This window comes from Carya illinoinensis, chromosome 13 (genome assembly GCF_018687715.1).
Source record: "Carya illinoinensis cultivar Pawnee chromosome 13, C.illinoinensisPawnee_v1, whole genome shotgun sequence".
NCBI classification, from domain to species: Eukaryota; Viridiplantae; Streptophyta; class Magnoliopsida; order Fagales; family Juglandaceae; genus Carya; species Carya illinoinensis.
Genome location: NC_056764.1, coordinates 33,015,952 through 33,032,810, shown reverse-complemented (window position 1 = coordinate 33,032,810; position 16,859 = coordinate 33,015,952). Strand labels below are relative to the sequence as shown.

The 16,859-nt window shown below is 38.7% G+C and overlaps 2 protein-coding genes and 1 pseudogene across 6 annotated transcripts; 2 read left to right on the top strand and 1 right to left on the bottom strand.

The window, feature by feature from the left end:
• The first annotated feature begins 148 nt into the window (after positions 1–148).
• LOC122292584 (octanoyltransferase LIP2, mitochondrial) lies at positions 149–2,697 on the top strand. Of its 3 annotated transcripts, none has more exons than XM_043101003.1 (2): positions 149–564; positions 1,246–2,697. In XM_043101003.1, exons 1-2 carry the CDS (start codon positions 499–501, stop codon positions 1,933–1,935), a joined length of 756 nt encoding a protein of 251 aa, XP_042956937.1. In that variant the 5' UTR covers positions 149–498; the 3' UTR covers positions 1,936–2,697. The 3 variants fall into 3 exon arrangements, with proteins under 3 accessions (XP_042956937.1, XP_042956938.1, XP_042956940.1); XM_043101004.1 differs by having other exon boundaries at positions 149–621; XM_043101006.1 differs by having other exon boundaries at positions 149–940.
• A 4,443-nt stretch (positions 2,698–7,140) lies between these two features.
• On the top strand, positions 7,141–14,312 carry LOC122291972 (annotated as a pseudogene).
• Positions 14,313–15,063: 751 nt separating this feature from the next.
• On the bottom strand, positions 15,064–16,849 carry LOC122291973 (proline--tRNA ligase, cytoplasmic-like). 3 transcript variants are annotated; one of them, XR_006236819.1, is made up of 5 exons: positions 16,583–16,849; positions 16,420–16,469; positions 16,053–16,169; positions 15,657–15,933; positions 15,064–15,364 (listed from the first exon to the last, which is right to left on the bottom strand). XR_006236819.1 is itself a non-coding variant. In XM_043100048.1 (5 exons), the coding sequence occupies exons 2-5, from the start codon at positions 16,441–16,443 to the stop codon at positions 15,292–15,294; spliced, it is 402 nt and encodes a 133-aa protein (XP_042955982.1). In that variant the 5' UTR covers positions 16,444–16,469; positions 16,583–16,835; the 3' UTR covers positions 15,069–15,291. The 3 variants fall into 3 exon arrangements, 2 of the variants coding, with proteins under 2 accessions (XP_042955983.1, XP_042955982.1); XM_043100048.1 differs by having other exon boundaries at positions 15,069–15,364; positions 15,657–15,844; positions 16,583–16,835; XM_043100049.1 differs by lacking the exon at positions 16,583–16,849 and having other exon boundaries at positions 15,067–15,364; positions 15,657–15,844; positions 16,420–16,552.
• Between the last annotated feature and the right edge of the window lie 10 nt (positions 16,850–16,859).

Here is a 16,859-nt window from a genome sequence, read left to right as displayed (position 1 = left end):
TAATCATATGATATAATTTTGTAAAGCCAGTAATCTCAAATAAACAGGAATATCATTATAGTAGTAATGAAAATTTTAGTTTATTTTTGATTCATTTCAATATCCAAAGAAGGAAATATATAATTGAGCTCCATCGCCATTTACATTCTCCTCACCTCTTCATTACGGTAGTGTTGTTACGATCCCAGTTTTTTGTTTTGAAGAGTATATGACTGTTGTTGGGTAATAAGTAAAGCAAATAAGATGAACTCCATACTTCTTGCTGTTGATTGTCTTCAATCAGCTGGCAATAAAAATGGGCGTTTCCAATTTTCATCTACTTGTGCTGCTACGAAAACAATGGCCTAAAAATCAAAATAATGTATAGAAGGATGAAGGCAAGGGGAGGATTTCATGGGCAACAAGGTGTAAATCGAGAGAGGGAGAGACCAAACTTTTCTGACGGGGCTAGGTGCCACGCATGGAATTATGATTGATGGGTAACGGCCTTTAAATGGGATGGTGGATAGATTTTGCATTATAGAACCAAAACGGCGCGTTTTCTTGGAATGCGTTGTCCTACAGGTTCAGAGCAGTTCATGAGCTTCTTCTCTTATCTTTTATCTGAAGCCTGTAATTTTTGTAGGTTTTAATCTGTTTCTTGGTCAAGTTTTTTTCTTTCTTTGCCTTTGCATTTGCTTTCGATTTCTGATATCTATAGACTATACAGACCAGTTCTCTTTTTTCTTTGAATATTTAGGGCTTGTTAACTTCCGAACCTATATTGATAAGTGCGTGTATAAATATAGATAAGATTATGCATTGTTTCTCATGAATCTATGATCCTACAATAACCATCTAGATTGATCTTGATACTTCGGCCAATGGGTTTTCTTTTTATGAAACTTGTTTATGAGCCCCCTAACTGTTTGACGAAAAGCCTTCGGAGTTGAACATTCAGGTGAGGACTGAGATTTTTTATTTTATTTTTATCACGTGAGATTCAGTGGTCTAATGGTCGGGATGCCTGTGTTTGAGCCGTGAAAGATGCTATTCTGACAATATAACGTAATATGTATCTGTGTGTGTACACATTACCAATTAACAAGATGTACGTGAATTTACACATAAGTATCTATGTGTTTATAAATTTATAAGAAAGATTTGTTTTTAATTGACACCGGCTGTCTGAGAACAAAGTCCCGACTAATCCCGATATATAATTGCAAAACAAATATGTGGGATTGAATGTTTCATGATGTGCAGGAAATGAGGGTTTCACGAAGCCTTGAGGTCTGGAAAATGGGCACCATTAACTATTTGGATGCACTAAGGTTGCAGGAACAGCTGGTCTCTAATAGAAAAGCTCATAAAATTCCGGACACTCTGTTGTCCCTGCAACATCCACCTACATATACCCTTGGTAAACGACGAACTGATCACAATTTATTGATCCCAGAGTCTGACCTTAAAAAGATGGGAGCTGAACTTCACTACACACAAAGAGGAGGAGATATCACATTTCATGGTCCACATCAAGCCATTTTGTATCCCATTATTTCTCTTAGGGATATTGGACTTGGTGCTCGTAATTATGTGGAGAAGCTTGAGTTAACTATGATTGAACTGGCATCTCTTTACGGTGTGAAAGCTTGTGCTGGGCAAGCAGGCGAAACTGGGGTTTGGGTTGGAGAGAGAAAGATTGGTGCTATTGGGGTTCGAATTTCATTTGGAATCACCTCTCATGGGTTGGCCTTCAACATCGATCCTGATTTGAACTATTTTAAGCATATTGTACCTTGTGGGATTGCCAATAAAGAAGTTACGTCTTTGAGAAAGGAGACAGATTTGGTGCTTCCTGCTGAAGAAGTAGTTCATGAGCAGTTAATTTCTTGTTTTGCAAGACAGTTTGGTTATAGCAATCTTCTTTGGAAGGAGAATGGATTAATTTCGTAAAAAGGAAGGAGAAAACTGAAGGTCATGCTATTGTATACCAAACAATCAGTATATGGAAGCGCTATTGCACTCCATTTCAATTTATTTATTGAAATGTACTGCAGAAAATGTTGATTTCTTTTTTGATGTTTCTAAAAAGGGTGTGTTAGTGTTGATTCCGGTTTATGTATGGGAAAAACTAATGAAAGTCGGGTATTACAAGATATTGTAAACTTATCAGAACAGCAAAAAAGTCCCGAGTTTTTGTAATATCTGTGGCTGTTAATACTGTCCTGATGTGGACCTGGGGCCGTCAAAACAGTCACAACAGCTTTGCAAGGGGATGAAAGATGAGCTTGATAGAGAAATGGTTGTTTTGGGCAATGAACGGGGACATTAAGGAGAGAGTCTCAACGTCGGCCATGGTAGGGAATGGAACCCCGAACAAGCAATACATTCAAGTAAAGCATCAGTTTTGCATGGGTTGTCCAGGGTTGGTGGAATTTGTGGTTGTTTCTGACTTCCTACTTTATTTTATCTCATCAATATTTGAAGGTTTCTATGCGTTCTTTTGTAAGAGAAGAGACTATTGAATCGTGTTGTGAGAATACAAACTAGAACTTCTTTAGCGTCTTAGCTGAGAGCAGCATGTTGACTGGAAAACTGTAATTTTTTCTTTGGTTTGATGGATCATTTGTGTAAAGGGGTTGGAGCATAGTTTGTCTTCCAACTCCTGCTGACATAGATCACATGTTTCTCACAATGAGCAGAATCTTCCATCCACATGCACTTTTGTAACGGTTTTAAGTAAAATCTTTTTTTCGTGTATAACTAGAAGAGTCCTTTGACTAGATCTCATATTCTTCAATCTTCATGTCCAATTTCCTTCCACTGAAGGAGATGGATTCTTATTATAAACAAAAAAAGAACTCTCAATCCCAAGTGAATAAAATAGAAGTGACAATTGGATTGGCACGTTGATGAATGAATCAAATCCTACTATTTTGAGAAATTAACAAATTCTATATTCTTTCAAGTTTGCGGATGGGGTTTTGGCAGGTGGGGGTACATCATACTTCTTTTAAAATTTATGCTAGTTGCTCAAATCCATGTTCTGCATTCAACTGATGTAGGTGCCAACGAGGCCTTGCATTGAAGAAAAGCAAGCCAGATGAAATTCATGGAAGTAAATACTTGGTCACTTTAAACATGGACTAAAGTCATTCATGAGCCTTGTTTCACCTTAAAGAACTCCAAACACAAGCCACTGTAGTGGTTCATAAAGAATTTAGAATATTACAACTTGAATAGGTGAGATATTGAATGTAGAATGTGGAAAGGAAGGTCAGTTTTCCAGAAGATGGGGCATTTCATATTACGCAAATCAGGGTTACCCAGCTAACTTTAGCTGTTTTTGTTGCACTACTCAGAGATACAAATGAAGTTAGTGATTAAATACAACATGGAAGGACAGAAAAATGTTGTAGCTGATTTGGTCTCATGTTATAAGCACATGAGGCATCTTGTAAAATATTGAATGCTTTGCAGAGAATTCAGAGAAATATGTACTCAATTCAGAATCACATGACAAGCTGCTTCCAAGATCTAACTTACAAAAAAACAAAGAGTGAAATTGGTAAAGTATCGGTAAACTGAAATTTTATTTATCGTTCTAGATTTTGTCATCTCCAGACTCCAGACACGCTTACTAATCGACACATTATAAATGACTGTCTATTTAAATGGTCGATACATGAAACCAATGAACAGTACCATTTAAAGTTTGTGTGCTTATTACAAAACTGATTGTAGTTCAATCTTGTTACCCTTCCTCTTAATTGTTCTGCTATAGCCAAGTCAGCCTTCTTGATAAAGAAGTGTGTCAGTATCCTTACTCTGCTTACTGTTGAGCCGCCTGTAAAGATTATACTTTATACTACATTTTAGTTTCTTTAACCTTGAACAGAGTCAGGTCTGGAAATACTAATTTCTCTACAAATAACCTTGGTTAGTTATCCAAAATAGGAGATCAATCATCAGGATATTGTCAGAGTATTTAAGTACAAAGTGAAAATATAGTTACTGCCAGATTATGTTCCATGCTTTCCTAAGCATAAAGCAGAAACTATATTAAACAAGCATGAACTGCCTTCTGTTTTGAAGGATCTCCAGATTAGCACCAATTCCTCTCTTCTCAACTTTTTCTATTCACTTTCTTTCCAGCCAAATACAGTCATGGGAAGCATCCAGAGAGCTTTGTTTAGTCTCTTTCCCTTAATCTGCCTACTTATTCTCATGTGTTCTTTACCGTCACTCCAACATGAGATGAAAATATGTCCAAGATACAGAAATCAACCAAGGAGACTGCTAGTTTCAATCACCTCGTTTTCTGCAAATTCAAACGAGTTGAATAAAACTATGGAAGATCCCAAGAAATCAGTTCAGGCCAGCCTGCGGAAGGCACCACCAAGCAAGTCAAATCCTTCCCAGAACAAGTAAGCTCAAGATCGTTTTGTTGAAGAGATCTCCACAAGAAAGAGAAATCAAATTCTCTTCTCTTTCTACATTTTTGCAGTTTCTTTGCTTTGAAGTGTTTGATGGTAGGATAATTTAGATCTCTGTAACGCTTAATTCGATCTACCTTTTTTTAATTCTCATGCTCTGATTTCATATATCTTTTCTTACATTTTTACAGTTCTTTGAATTAGTAGTATATTGAGGAGGGGGCGGAAAGTCATGTATTTACTGAATCTAGAAGAAAATGTTAGGAAGAGCTAGCATTACTTTGTTTAAAAGATTCCCAGCTTTTTGTTGATTATTGATGCTGAAGACAATTGTTCTAGGTGGGTTATAAGTCATTATGTTTACATAGATTCTTACACTCTCCTTACCACATTATATGCATTTGTTATTACTTTTTCTCAGTATTCAATTTTACTTTCTGCAGAGAAATGTAAAGATTGTTCTAGCCTTTTAGAGTCTTTTTTCTTTTAATCTTTATAAAAAAAATATATGCTTCCTCGGACTTCTACTGTTCTAAATGTGGCCTTATGTGTGATGGGCATGGAAGGAGTGAGAATCAGTACTTTATTTTGCACAATTAAATATGTTCTTTTCAGAACACCATGTATAACTTCTGAACTTTGAACCTTCTAGTTTGAGGTAGAAGACAACCTTTACAGCCACACAGGATGTATTACTACCCTTTCTCTCTGTTCCCCTCACTCACCCTTGCAGAATTGAACTTTAAATAATGGAGCATTTTCACATTGATACTTTCCCCATCTTTCTGGTTTACTCCAGAACCTCAGTACTATTATGATCAGACATTAAAATCCAAAATCTAACAGTCAGTAATATCTTTATTAGTTGCCAACAGTTTCAGCACAAAACTTATATACCTTTATACTCATAACAAATCATGTACAGGTTGTGGCCATTGATGGATACCTTTTGAATCTATAATCCTTCAATCTCTAAACCCTAATTTAACCAAGGAAGATTATGCCACCCAATCAAAAATATCATCTGATTAATCTTTTTCCGATTACAATAAAATCATGTGTGATTTTGATGTACTGGACGACATAAGCTTCCCTAGTAAACGGGTGAATTCAAGGGTAGATCCCGAATAATTGGCCAAAGACTGGTTGTGCAGAGGCTCGTAGTGTTGGTAGTGTAGTGTTCAATGTGGTAGATATAGAAGCTCCAGAATAACTGGCCTTTATATAAGACTCGGTGCTGTAATAATTTTCATGCACATCCAATGAAATGGGTGTATGCAATTCTTATATGAAGAAATAACATGAAATAACTGCCACTTCACAAGAAGTTATGGTCTCTACACCCTCCTTATTCTCATCCTTCATGCTCTTTGCCTTTTTACAAACCACACACACAGAACCAAATCATTCAACTGCCAAAAAAAAAAAAAAAAAAAAAAAACCAATAGAATGAGAAAGGCCAAATTAAGCCACTAAAACCAATAAGAAAATATGGAGTCTAGATGTGTAATGCTCTAATAGAAAATTCAAACCACATGACCTATACTCCAAAAGGAATAGTCAATGATACAATTGGAGCTCTATTAGAACTTTATAAAGAGCAAGAAGTTCTCATTTTCAAACAATGTGAGATCTCATACACCTCCTATCTTTATCTTTATCATATGAGGTATCACAAAATGCATTTTAAATATTTATATTAACTTTTTATCAGTTATAAAATTATTAGAGTACTTATTTCAAGAATTGCCATCGTTTCCTTTTCCCAATAAGCTATTAAATTGGGTTCAAAGCGATTTAATAATCTCATCAGTAATTATAATTTCAAGAGTAATTTCCATAGTTTTCTTTTCAGATTACTCCTCAACTATTGAGTTTTTTTTTTTTTTAAAGCTTGAGTAGACACAAAAGTCTATACTATACATGGGGTATGACTCATTACATGGTTGATGATTAATGTCCGTACTTTCCTATACATTCTGAAATGCAATATTAACTTAATTATTGGCTAATTGTATATGTCTCCGAGGTAATATTTTAGATGATTGCTATGATGGGGAAGATTCTGGACTACCTATCTTTATAAACTCTTCAAATTCTTAATTTTAAATATTTTAAAATAAATTTTATGTTAATTTGTGGGTTAGGAATTATTCAACCATGCAGAGGAAAGAGAGAAAAACAATTTCAAATAAATGTTTTAAAATTATTCAAATTTTAATTGTCAAACCATAACAGAGTACTAATTTTAACCATAAAAATTTATGTATTTTTTTCAAAATTTTAAATAAAATATAATAAATAATTTAATATTTTTTTTAAATTTTAAAATAAAAATAATATTAAAAAATTTATATTCTAATAATATTTTATTTTATTTTTAATTTTTATTTCAAAAGAATACCAAAATCTATTCGTTAGCAGGCTAATAAACTCAATATCTGAAAACAATTTCTCGAAATATTTTAACGATGACTTGTTAGGCAAATATATATATATTTTTAACTTTTTACATTATTGTAATTATCGATGCAACAGCCCTCGCTGTTGAATCAGCAGGAACATACATGCAAGGACTAGGCCCACTGGAGTCTATACGGAGAGACTTCCAATGATTTTGTGACAAATGTGAGTACGTAACGGCTGAGAAAGAATTCCAATGGCGTGGTTCAAAACTTATCTGAAACCAAGACCTTATCACGTGGTCCACGATTGAAGCCAAGGTTGAAAAAAAGACTAGTCTTAAATGCTTGATTAACAACAGTACCTTTTCTAGCGACAAGGCAATTAAAATCTCTGTGTCTAGCTCATTTTTGTGATGGCAATGGCAATGGCTTTCCTTCCTCCTTGGCTTCTTGTTTCCTTGCTAATTCTGCTACCGATTTCTACTGTTGCTCAAAGTAATGGTAACATTACAGCTGGAGCTTCTCTCATTGCAGGTGCCAATAGGTCTTTATGTCTATCTCCTTCTCGTGATTTTGCCTTTGGATTTAGCCCACACAGTGATAAGGATTTCTTCCTACTTTCCATCTGGTTTGCTAATATACCAGACAGGACCATAGTTTGGTATGCAAATGGAGATAAGCCTGCACCACGGGGATCAAAAGTGGAGCTTACTGCTGACCGTGGCCTAGTACTTACTGACCCTCAAGACCAACAGTTATGGAGCTCTCAGACCATTATTGGTACTGTAGCTTCTGGTGTTATGACCGACGAAGGGAACTTTGTGCTTCAAGATAGAGAATTTAATACGGTATGGGAGAGTTTCAATAGTCCCACGACTCCCACCGATACGCTGTTGCCTACACAAAATCTGACAAGGGGAGGGATGCTTTCATCTCGACAATCAGAGACCAACTTTTCCACAGGGAGGTTTCGGCTAAGTTTGCAACAAGATGGAAATCTTGTGCTTTTTACCGTAAACTTGCCGACCGACTACGCTAATGACTATGCTAGTGGGACCACTTCCTCAGGTGATCCTAATCCATCAAGTCCCGGTCGAGTATTGGTCTTCAACGAATCAGGCTACATGTTTATTTTGAGAGACAGTGGCCAACAAGTCCGTCTAACGCAGGGACAACCGGTAGAATCAAGTGCTGATTTCTACTTTAGAGCAACTCTTAACTTTGATGGAGTTTTTACCCTATATTCTCACCCAAAGGCTTCCAACAGCAACAGAAGCTGGAGTCCTCTCTGGTCTCTACCAGAAAATATCTGTGTTGCCAGTCTTGTTAGCGAAGGTATTGGCGTTTGCGGGTATAACAGTATCTGTACTCTGAAGGCAGATGGAAGACCGATGTGTGGATGCCCCAGGGGATACTCCTTACTCGATCCAGATGACCAGTACGGTAGCTGCAAACCGGACTTCATACAAGGCTGTGAAGAAGACAGGCTAAGCCCCCCTGGAGAAGATCTTTATACTTGGGAAGACCTAACAAATACAGATTGGCCAACCTCTGACTACGTGCTGTTGAGGCCTTATACTGAAGATAAGTGCAGACAATCTTGCCTGGAAGACTGTATGTGTGCTGTTGCCATTTTCAGATTAGGTAATAGCTGTTGGAAGAAGAAGCTACCTCTCTCAAACGGGAGAGTAGATCCTAGCCTTAACGGGGGGAAAGCTCTCATCAAAATCAGGAAAAATAATTCCACCCTGTCGGTGCCGGTTCCTCCTGATCAGTATCCAGAACCAAAGAAGAAGAACCAGGATACTTTGATCCTCATTGGGTCAGTGCTTCTTGGTGGTTCTGCCTTTGTTAACGTAATATTAATTGTAGCAGTTTGTCTAGGTTTCTCCTTCATTTACCACAACAAGCTACCAAAAATTATCGCAAATGCTAGTAGTGTGCAATTGAATTTGCGTTGTTTTACTTACAAAGAGCTTGAAGAAGCCACAGATGGATTTAAGGAAGAATTGGGAAAGGGGGCTTTCGGTGTTGTTTAGAAAGGAACAATACGAATGGGTTCTAGCGTTCATGTGGCAGTCAAGAAGTTAAATAATTCGTTCCAAGATAGTGAGAGAGAGTTCAGGACAGAAGTGAGTGTGATTGGCCAAACACATCACAAGAACCTGGTTCGATTGCTTGGATTTTGCGATGAGGGCCAACAACGGCTGCTGGTATACGAATTCTTGAGCAATGGCACTTTAGCAAGTTTTCTTTTTGGAGACCTGAAACCCAGTTGGTGTTGTGCCTCTGGTCTGTCCGAAAATCACACAAAACAATTTTAAAGTGGTTCAGCAAATTGCTTACGTCCACTGGAGCCTCTTTTGTAGAGTGTTTTGTAAATCTCGTACAAATTCTATAAAAGAGGCTCCAGTGGACGTAAGCAATTTGCTGAACCACTTTAAAATTATTTTGTGTGATTTTCGGACAGACCAGAGGCACAACAATTGGTATCAGAGCTCTGGTTCGAGCTGTCCGAAAATTCAAGTTGCTCAAAATCAATTTTTTACAACTCCAGGGTGTTCCTCGCGTTGAGACGAATCCGTTGCCGCAAACGGAATCGAAAACGGAGGTCGGAGTAGCTCACACGCGCCCCTAGAAGGTCCGCGCGTGCACTGCTGTCATCCACGCGCCCCCACGCGCGTCGGAGGAAGAAGACGACTGAACTACACGCTCCCACGCGCCCTCACGCGCTCCAGAGGTTGAAGACGCGTGTCAGACACGCGCCTCACGCGCTCCCACGCGCCCCTACAAAGGTTCAGCGCGTGACATACACGCGCCTCACGCGCTCCCCACGCGCAGACAGTACTGTAGCGCGTGTAATACACGCGCCAACTCGCCGCCCACGCGCACTGTTCAGCGCGTGCATCCCACGCTCCAGACAGATCACAACCGTCCGTTTTTCAGATCCAATTTCGGCTTGATCTACGCCATTCGGAGTCCAATTTCAACAATCAAATAGTGCTTTCTTACTATTTGGATCGTTCTGGACTCATCCGTACGGTTAGAATTTTGAAATTTTGAGTCTAAATTTTTTAAAATTCAAATGGAAGGATCTGGAAGAGACAGGAGCTCTGAACATTCCAGTAGCTCGGGACGTCGGTCCACTGTGTCAAATGCCAAGTTTGAAGTTGAAAAGTTCGATGGAACAAGCAACTTCGGCATGTGGCAATGTGAAGTCATGGACGTGTTGATCCAACAAGAGTTGGATATTGCGTTGGGAGGAAAGCCAGATGATATGACTGATCAGGGTTGGAAGAAGCTTAGTACTCAAGCTTGTAGTACAATCCGATTATGCCTTACCAAAGAACAAAAGTATTTTGTCATGAGAGAGACAGATGCTAGGGTACTTTGGCAGAAATTGGAGGATAAATTCATGAAGAAGAGCATTGAGAGCCGTTTGCACTTGAAGAAGAAGCTCTTCAGATTCCAATTTCGTGAATGTATTTCAATGTCTGAACATCTGAATAACTATAATCAAATTCTTGCTGATTTGTTAAACTTGGATGTTAAAATCGAAGATGAAGATAAGGCTTTACTACTGTTGAATTCCTTGCCTGATACATATGAGCATTTAATTACTACTCTATTGTATGGGAAGGAAAAGATTAGTTTTGAAGATGTATCTAGCTCTTTAATTAGCAATGAGTACCGGAGAAAAGATAAACGGGTACATCAAGATACATCAAGTGAAGCGCTAACAGCAAGGGGGAGACCACAGTCAAGGTATCCCGGAAGGAGGAAAGGTTTTCATTCGAAAACCCGAGCCACATCGCGTGGTTCATCAGTCGGCAGAAAACTCGCCAGAGATGAGTGTTCCTTTTGTCACAACAAAGGACACTGGAAGAAGGATTGTCCCAACCGGAAGGGACAACAGCAGAATCAACCCAACACAGCCAATGTCGTGGACAGAGATGACGAGTCAGATTTTGCCTTGGCAAGTTCATCATCCATTTGTCGTTCCGATGAATGGATTATGGATTCCGGATGTACCTATCATATGTGTCCCAATCGGGACTGGTTTACTGATTTCACAAAGATTGATGGTGGAGCAGTACTTATGGGCAATGATAGTGCCTGTAAGACTCAAGGAGTAGGTAGCATTCGGTTAAAGCTGCACGATGGCAGCGTCAAGACTCTGACAGAAGTTCGGTACGTTCCGGACTTACGGAAGAATCTCATCTCACTGGGATCTCTGGATTCAAAGGGATTCAGAATCGCCATTGAAGATGGAACTCTCAAAGTACTAATGGGAGTTCGGGTGGCAATGAAGGGTTTGAGGCGAGGAAACTTGTACTTCTTGCAAGGAAGTACTGTTGATGGAAGAGCTTCCACAGGCTGTGAGAAGCTAGATGAGACTGATGCCGACACCACCAGTCTTTGGCATATGCGTATGGGACACGCAGGAGAAAAAGCTTTGCAAACACTGGTGAAGCAAGGCTTACTCAAAGGTGCCAAGACATGTAAACTGTCTTTCTGTGAGCACTGTGTATTGGGGAAGCAGAGGCGGATCAAGTTTGAAACCGCAGTACACAATACACAGGGAATTCTTGACTATGTGCATTCCGATGTTTGGGGACCTACCCAAAATGCATCTTTGGGAGGTAAACATTGGTTTGTAACTTTTGTTGATGATTATTCTCGTCGTGTGTGGGTGTATACGATGAAGAACAAAGATGAAGTGCTGAAAATTTTCCTTGATTGGAAGAAAATGGTTGAGACTCAGACCGGCAGGAAGATCAAGCGGCTCAGATCTGATAATGGAGGTGGGTACACTTCAGACCCCTTCATGGAAGTATGCCGGAGAGAGGGAATTGTCAGACATTTCACGGTACGAGGTACACCGCAGCAGAACGGTGTGGCAGAACGAATGAATCGTACTTTATTAGAGAAAGTGCGATGTATGTTGCTGAATGCTGGATTCAGTAAACAATTTTGGGCTGAAGCTGTGACCTATGCCTGTCACCTCATTAACCGACTACCAGCAGCTGCCAATAATGGGAAGACGCCCATTGAAATGTGGAGAGGTAAACATGCTACTGATTATGACTTTTTACACATTTTTGGATGTCCTGCTTACTATCATGCTAAAGAAAGTAAGCTTGATCCTAGAGCCAAGAAAGCAAAATTCTTGGGCTTTAGTATCGGTGTAAAAGGGTATAGACTCTGGTGTGTAGAGTCCAAAAAGGTAATCATCAGTAGAGATGTTACATTCAACGAATCTGAGATGCTTAAGTCACATAAGCATAAAGATTCCAGTGAAAGCAGCAGTGATGGCGAAACATTAGATGATTCGCAGAGTGTGGAGTTTATTACTTCAAAGAAGTTGGGAAAGCATGGACAAGATGAGGTTGATAATCCAGTCATAGTACCTCCAAGTCAACCTGAGTCAATAGCAACCAACAGACCGAGACGAGAGAAACGTGTACCGATACGTTATTCAGACTATGTGACATATGCATTACCAGCTGAAGGGGGTGAGATCCCAACCACTTACAGAGAAGCCGTACAGTCCAGTGAACAAGTTGAATGGACAAAGGCGATGAATGAAGAGATGCAGTCTCTTCACCAGAACCAGACTTGGGAGCTTGTGCCGCTTCCAAAAGGAAAGAAGACAATTGGCTGTAAGTGGATCTTCAATCAGAAAGATGATCAAGCTGCTAAAAATGGAGTGAGATACAAAGCTAGGTTGGTAGCCAAGGGCTACGCTCAGACAGAGGGAATTGACTACAGTGAAGTATTCTCTCCTGTTGTGAAACATTCATCCATTCGGATATTGTTAGCTTTGGTTGCACAATATGATCTTGAGTTAGCACAACTTGATGTAAAGACAGCTTTCTTACATGGTGATCTGGAAGAGGAGATTTATCTGTCTCAACCAGAAGGATTCAAAGAAGCTGGCAAAGAGAATTGGGTATGCAGTCTGAAGAAATCTCTCTATGGCTTGAAGCAGTCACCTCGACAATGGTACAAGCGTTTCGATCGCTTTATGTTGGATCTGAAATACACTCGTTGCCAATACGATCATTGTGTATATTTCAGAAAACTTGCAAATGGATCTTTCATTTATTTGCTTTTATATGTAGATGATATGTTAATTGCATGTAAAAGCAAGGGGGAGATAGATCGCTTAAAAACTCAGTTAAGTAATGAGTTTGAAATGAAAGATCTAGGAGAAGCACGAAGAATACTGGGAATGGAGATCAGCAGAGATAGGGTGAAAGGTATAGTTCACCTTACTCAGAAACAGTATCTGAAGAGAATACTGCAACGATTCAACATCGACTCGAAGACGAAGCCGGTGAGTACTCCTATGGCCCCATATTTCAAGCTCAGTGCATTGCAGTCTCCTAAAACCGATGAAGAGCGAGACTACATGAAGAATGTACCATATGCAAGTGTTGTTGGAAGCTTAATGTATGCCATGGTGTGTACACGACCTGATATCTCCCAGGCCGTTAGCTTGGTTAGTCGCTATATGCATAATCCTGGAAAGGTTCATTGGCATGCGACTAAGTGGATTCTACGGTATATTTATAGGAGAAGAGCAGCCCACCTGTTGCAGCTTCTTCTGACTTGGGAGAGGGTGGGTGGCCTAACTATGGTAGGTGGTGGTGGGTGGTGGTGGGTGAGCATGAGTTGGTGGCTGCAAACCCAAACTCATTTCACACTCACACTTACACTTGGGTTGATTTTAACAGTTGGAATCGAAGAATCGAAATTGCTATTGGTATTGCAAGAGGACTCTTGTATTTACATGAAGAGTGCAGCGGCCCGATCATCCATTGCGATATAAAGCCTCAGAACATACTCCTTGATGACTATTACAACGCTCGGATTGCTGACTTTGGATTGGCAAAGCTTTTGATGATGAACCAGAGCCATACTAATACTGCCATTAGAGGAACCAAAGGTTATGTTGCACCTGATTGGTTTAGGCACATGCCGATCACAGCCAAGGTGGATGTTTATAGCTACGGTGTCATGCTTCTAGAGATCATTTGCTGCCGAAAAAGCGTATATATGGAGTCGGATTTGGAAGACAAAGCAATTTTGACTGATTGGGCTTATGATTGTTATCAGGACGGAACACTAGATGCTTTGGTTGAATATGATGTGGAGGCGTTGGATGACCGAAAGAGGATGGAGAAGTTTGTGAAGGTCGCTATTTGGTGTATTCAGGAAGACCCATCTCTTAGACCAACCATGAGGAAGGTCACACAGATGCTCGAGGAAGTTGTCGAAGTTCCTGTTCCACCATGCCCCTCCCCTTTAAGCAAGCCAGGTTGAAGCAGCATATATCACAGCTAAGCTTACAGTTACTATATTTGTCTTACTACTCTTTTAACTCTGTTTTTCAGTCCATCATCATGAGATCTATTGTTCATATATAGATATTTGTATTTTAGCATGAACTGATAATAAATTACTTCTGTAGTCGATCTCTGGATTGAATGTTTGCAGTACAATGTCTCCAGTTTCTCTGGCAAAGAAACTTAAAAATCAGGGGTTTTATTTCCTTTTCCGTCCCATCGTGTTTTCTTTGCAGTGAGAAAAAAAATCATTCAGAATAGATATTGAGTTCTCTACCACATAAGAGCATTGCTAATTTAAAATGGAACTTCAGGTCTTTTGGTCATAATATACACTTCTAGATTAGTTTACATTAGACTAGCTATCTTAAATTTTAAATAAAAATATAATATTTTTTATTTTAATAATATTTGACAATTTTTTTTAATATTTTACGAATATACTTCATATATTAATTAATAACTTTATTAAAAATAAAAATATTATTTTTCAATTATTTTTTCCCTCAACCTAATTATTCAATAAATATATTTTGCCAACCATTCACCAAACAATCTTAAAGACAAAAACAAGTGCTATTGGAAAGAAAGGGCTATTACAATTTCAAGTTAAGAATCATTTCTTCTTTTTAGGTATGTCATCTTTTTGTTCATCATTTGTTTTCATTATGCAGAATAAGCAAAGATATCATATCCTGAAATGCTTTTATATTAATAGTTTTATTATCTGGAGTTTCACATCCATTGAATTTCTGAAATACAAAATTTGGTTCTAGTGGTAGCAAACAGCTTGACATGATTGTGAAGACAACTGCAATAATTAGTTCATAATCAACTGCAAAAGTGTGAAGTAAACAAAAGACCACCAAGAACATCATGCGATGCATAATGCAACGGAAGATATTAGATGAAGGAAAAAAAAATTGAGAAACTCCTAATTATACTGGAGGGCGAGTGCCACTACTAGTATCAATGAGAAGAAAAGATGCTGCAGCATATAACTTGGGATTAAAGTGCATATCAACAATTAAGAGGAAAGAAAAAAGCTACCAACCAGTCTCTTGCTTGTACATTAATTACAATAGAGGGATAAATCACAATCCAAAGAGGGGAGTTTCATACCTCTGCATCTGTCTCTGCTTTTGTTGCAAAAGCAGTATGCCCTTCCTGCCAAAGAAACTCACGACTCCTACAACCACAAACACATGCAACCTATTACTATAACTGATTCTAGACAAATCAATATCCTCTTCAAACAGTCATCCAACTTGAAAGAAGGTTATTCAGCTGATAAAACTCAACAGCAGTGATGGGATGATGTGAAAAATTTCTTCCTCGTGATTTCCTTGTATCTGTTGTATTTTTACCCATACAAAAAACACGTCATCCCGTCTCCATTTCAGGAACCAATGCATGCCAGCAACATGATTGAATGAATTCCAATACATGTAAAAAAGAAAAAGAAAACAGAAAGCAACTACCTTGTAAATGGTGTGGGATTGCTGAATTCCCATCGCACAACATTACACCATTGATTACGTCTCAATGGCCAGTCACGGTGTCCCCTAATCCGCTTGGAATAATAGGGATACATGACTGTCTCACTGGTTGGGCGAATGGCTATAGGCACTTCCAAATCAGACTCCCCAGATTTTGTGACCCACGGGATCTAAAGCAAGCCCAAGATCCAATGTGGTTGGCAACCTTCTCTTTTAATAGATTGAATTATCATGGAAACAATCGGATTTCCAATGTACACTAGCATTGGTGTGTTAATTGGAGCACAAAACAAGTTCTAAATGTTATCGCCCGAATAAAATGAGTGATGATAAATACTACAATATAATATTGTGAAAGAAAAATATTTCAAATTTCACCTGAGGAGCAAAACCCTCAACATGATCCTTCTCCTTCTGCAATACACCAGGAGAAACAAAAAGAGGGAAGTAGCAGTTCTGGATGTTCATTTTCTTTATTTCAGCATCAAAGAATGTCTGCGCGTATAGATTAATGTAAAATTAATCATATCAGACATTAAATCTGAAAAATGTAAAGCAAAAAATAAATAAACAAATAAAAAGAAAAAATAAAACCACGGCCCCGCAAACAGATGGAAATAACCAGGGGCGGCTTCGGGTTTATATGATCAAAACTACCATTGACAGAAATTTCAACAAAGGATGTGAAGTGTCATCTATGTCGAATGAACAATAACAAAGAATTTAAATAGCACTTCAAACTCACTTTCATGATCTCCCTGTTCGACATCGCCCATGGCCTCAGTATATAACAGCCTGAGATATCATAGTATTCGATCAATCAGCATTGACAACCACCCACACGAGCCAATATAGGATTAATTGATAATAACAGCCTGAACATCAAATATTTCACTAAAGTTTGTCACCTTTTTTTGGATATGTATGCTGAAGTCTGTTCCACTGGGGAGAAGGGGACGCTTGCAGGTTGGGGAAGAGTGACGGGTTGAAGAAGAAAAGGGATTGCGGGTTGAAGAAGAAAAGGCCAACAGAGAGAAGGGGATGAAGACAGAGAAGGGAGATTCAGGAGAAAGAAAGAAAAAAAGATGACATGGTCCAATAGAGAATTTTGGGGATGAAGAGAAAAACCAATGAAAAGTGATTGGCAGTAGATAGAGAAATAATAAAATAATATTTGATCCGTGT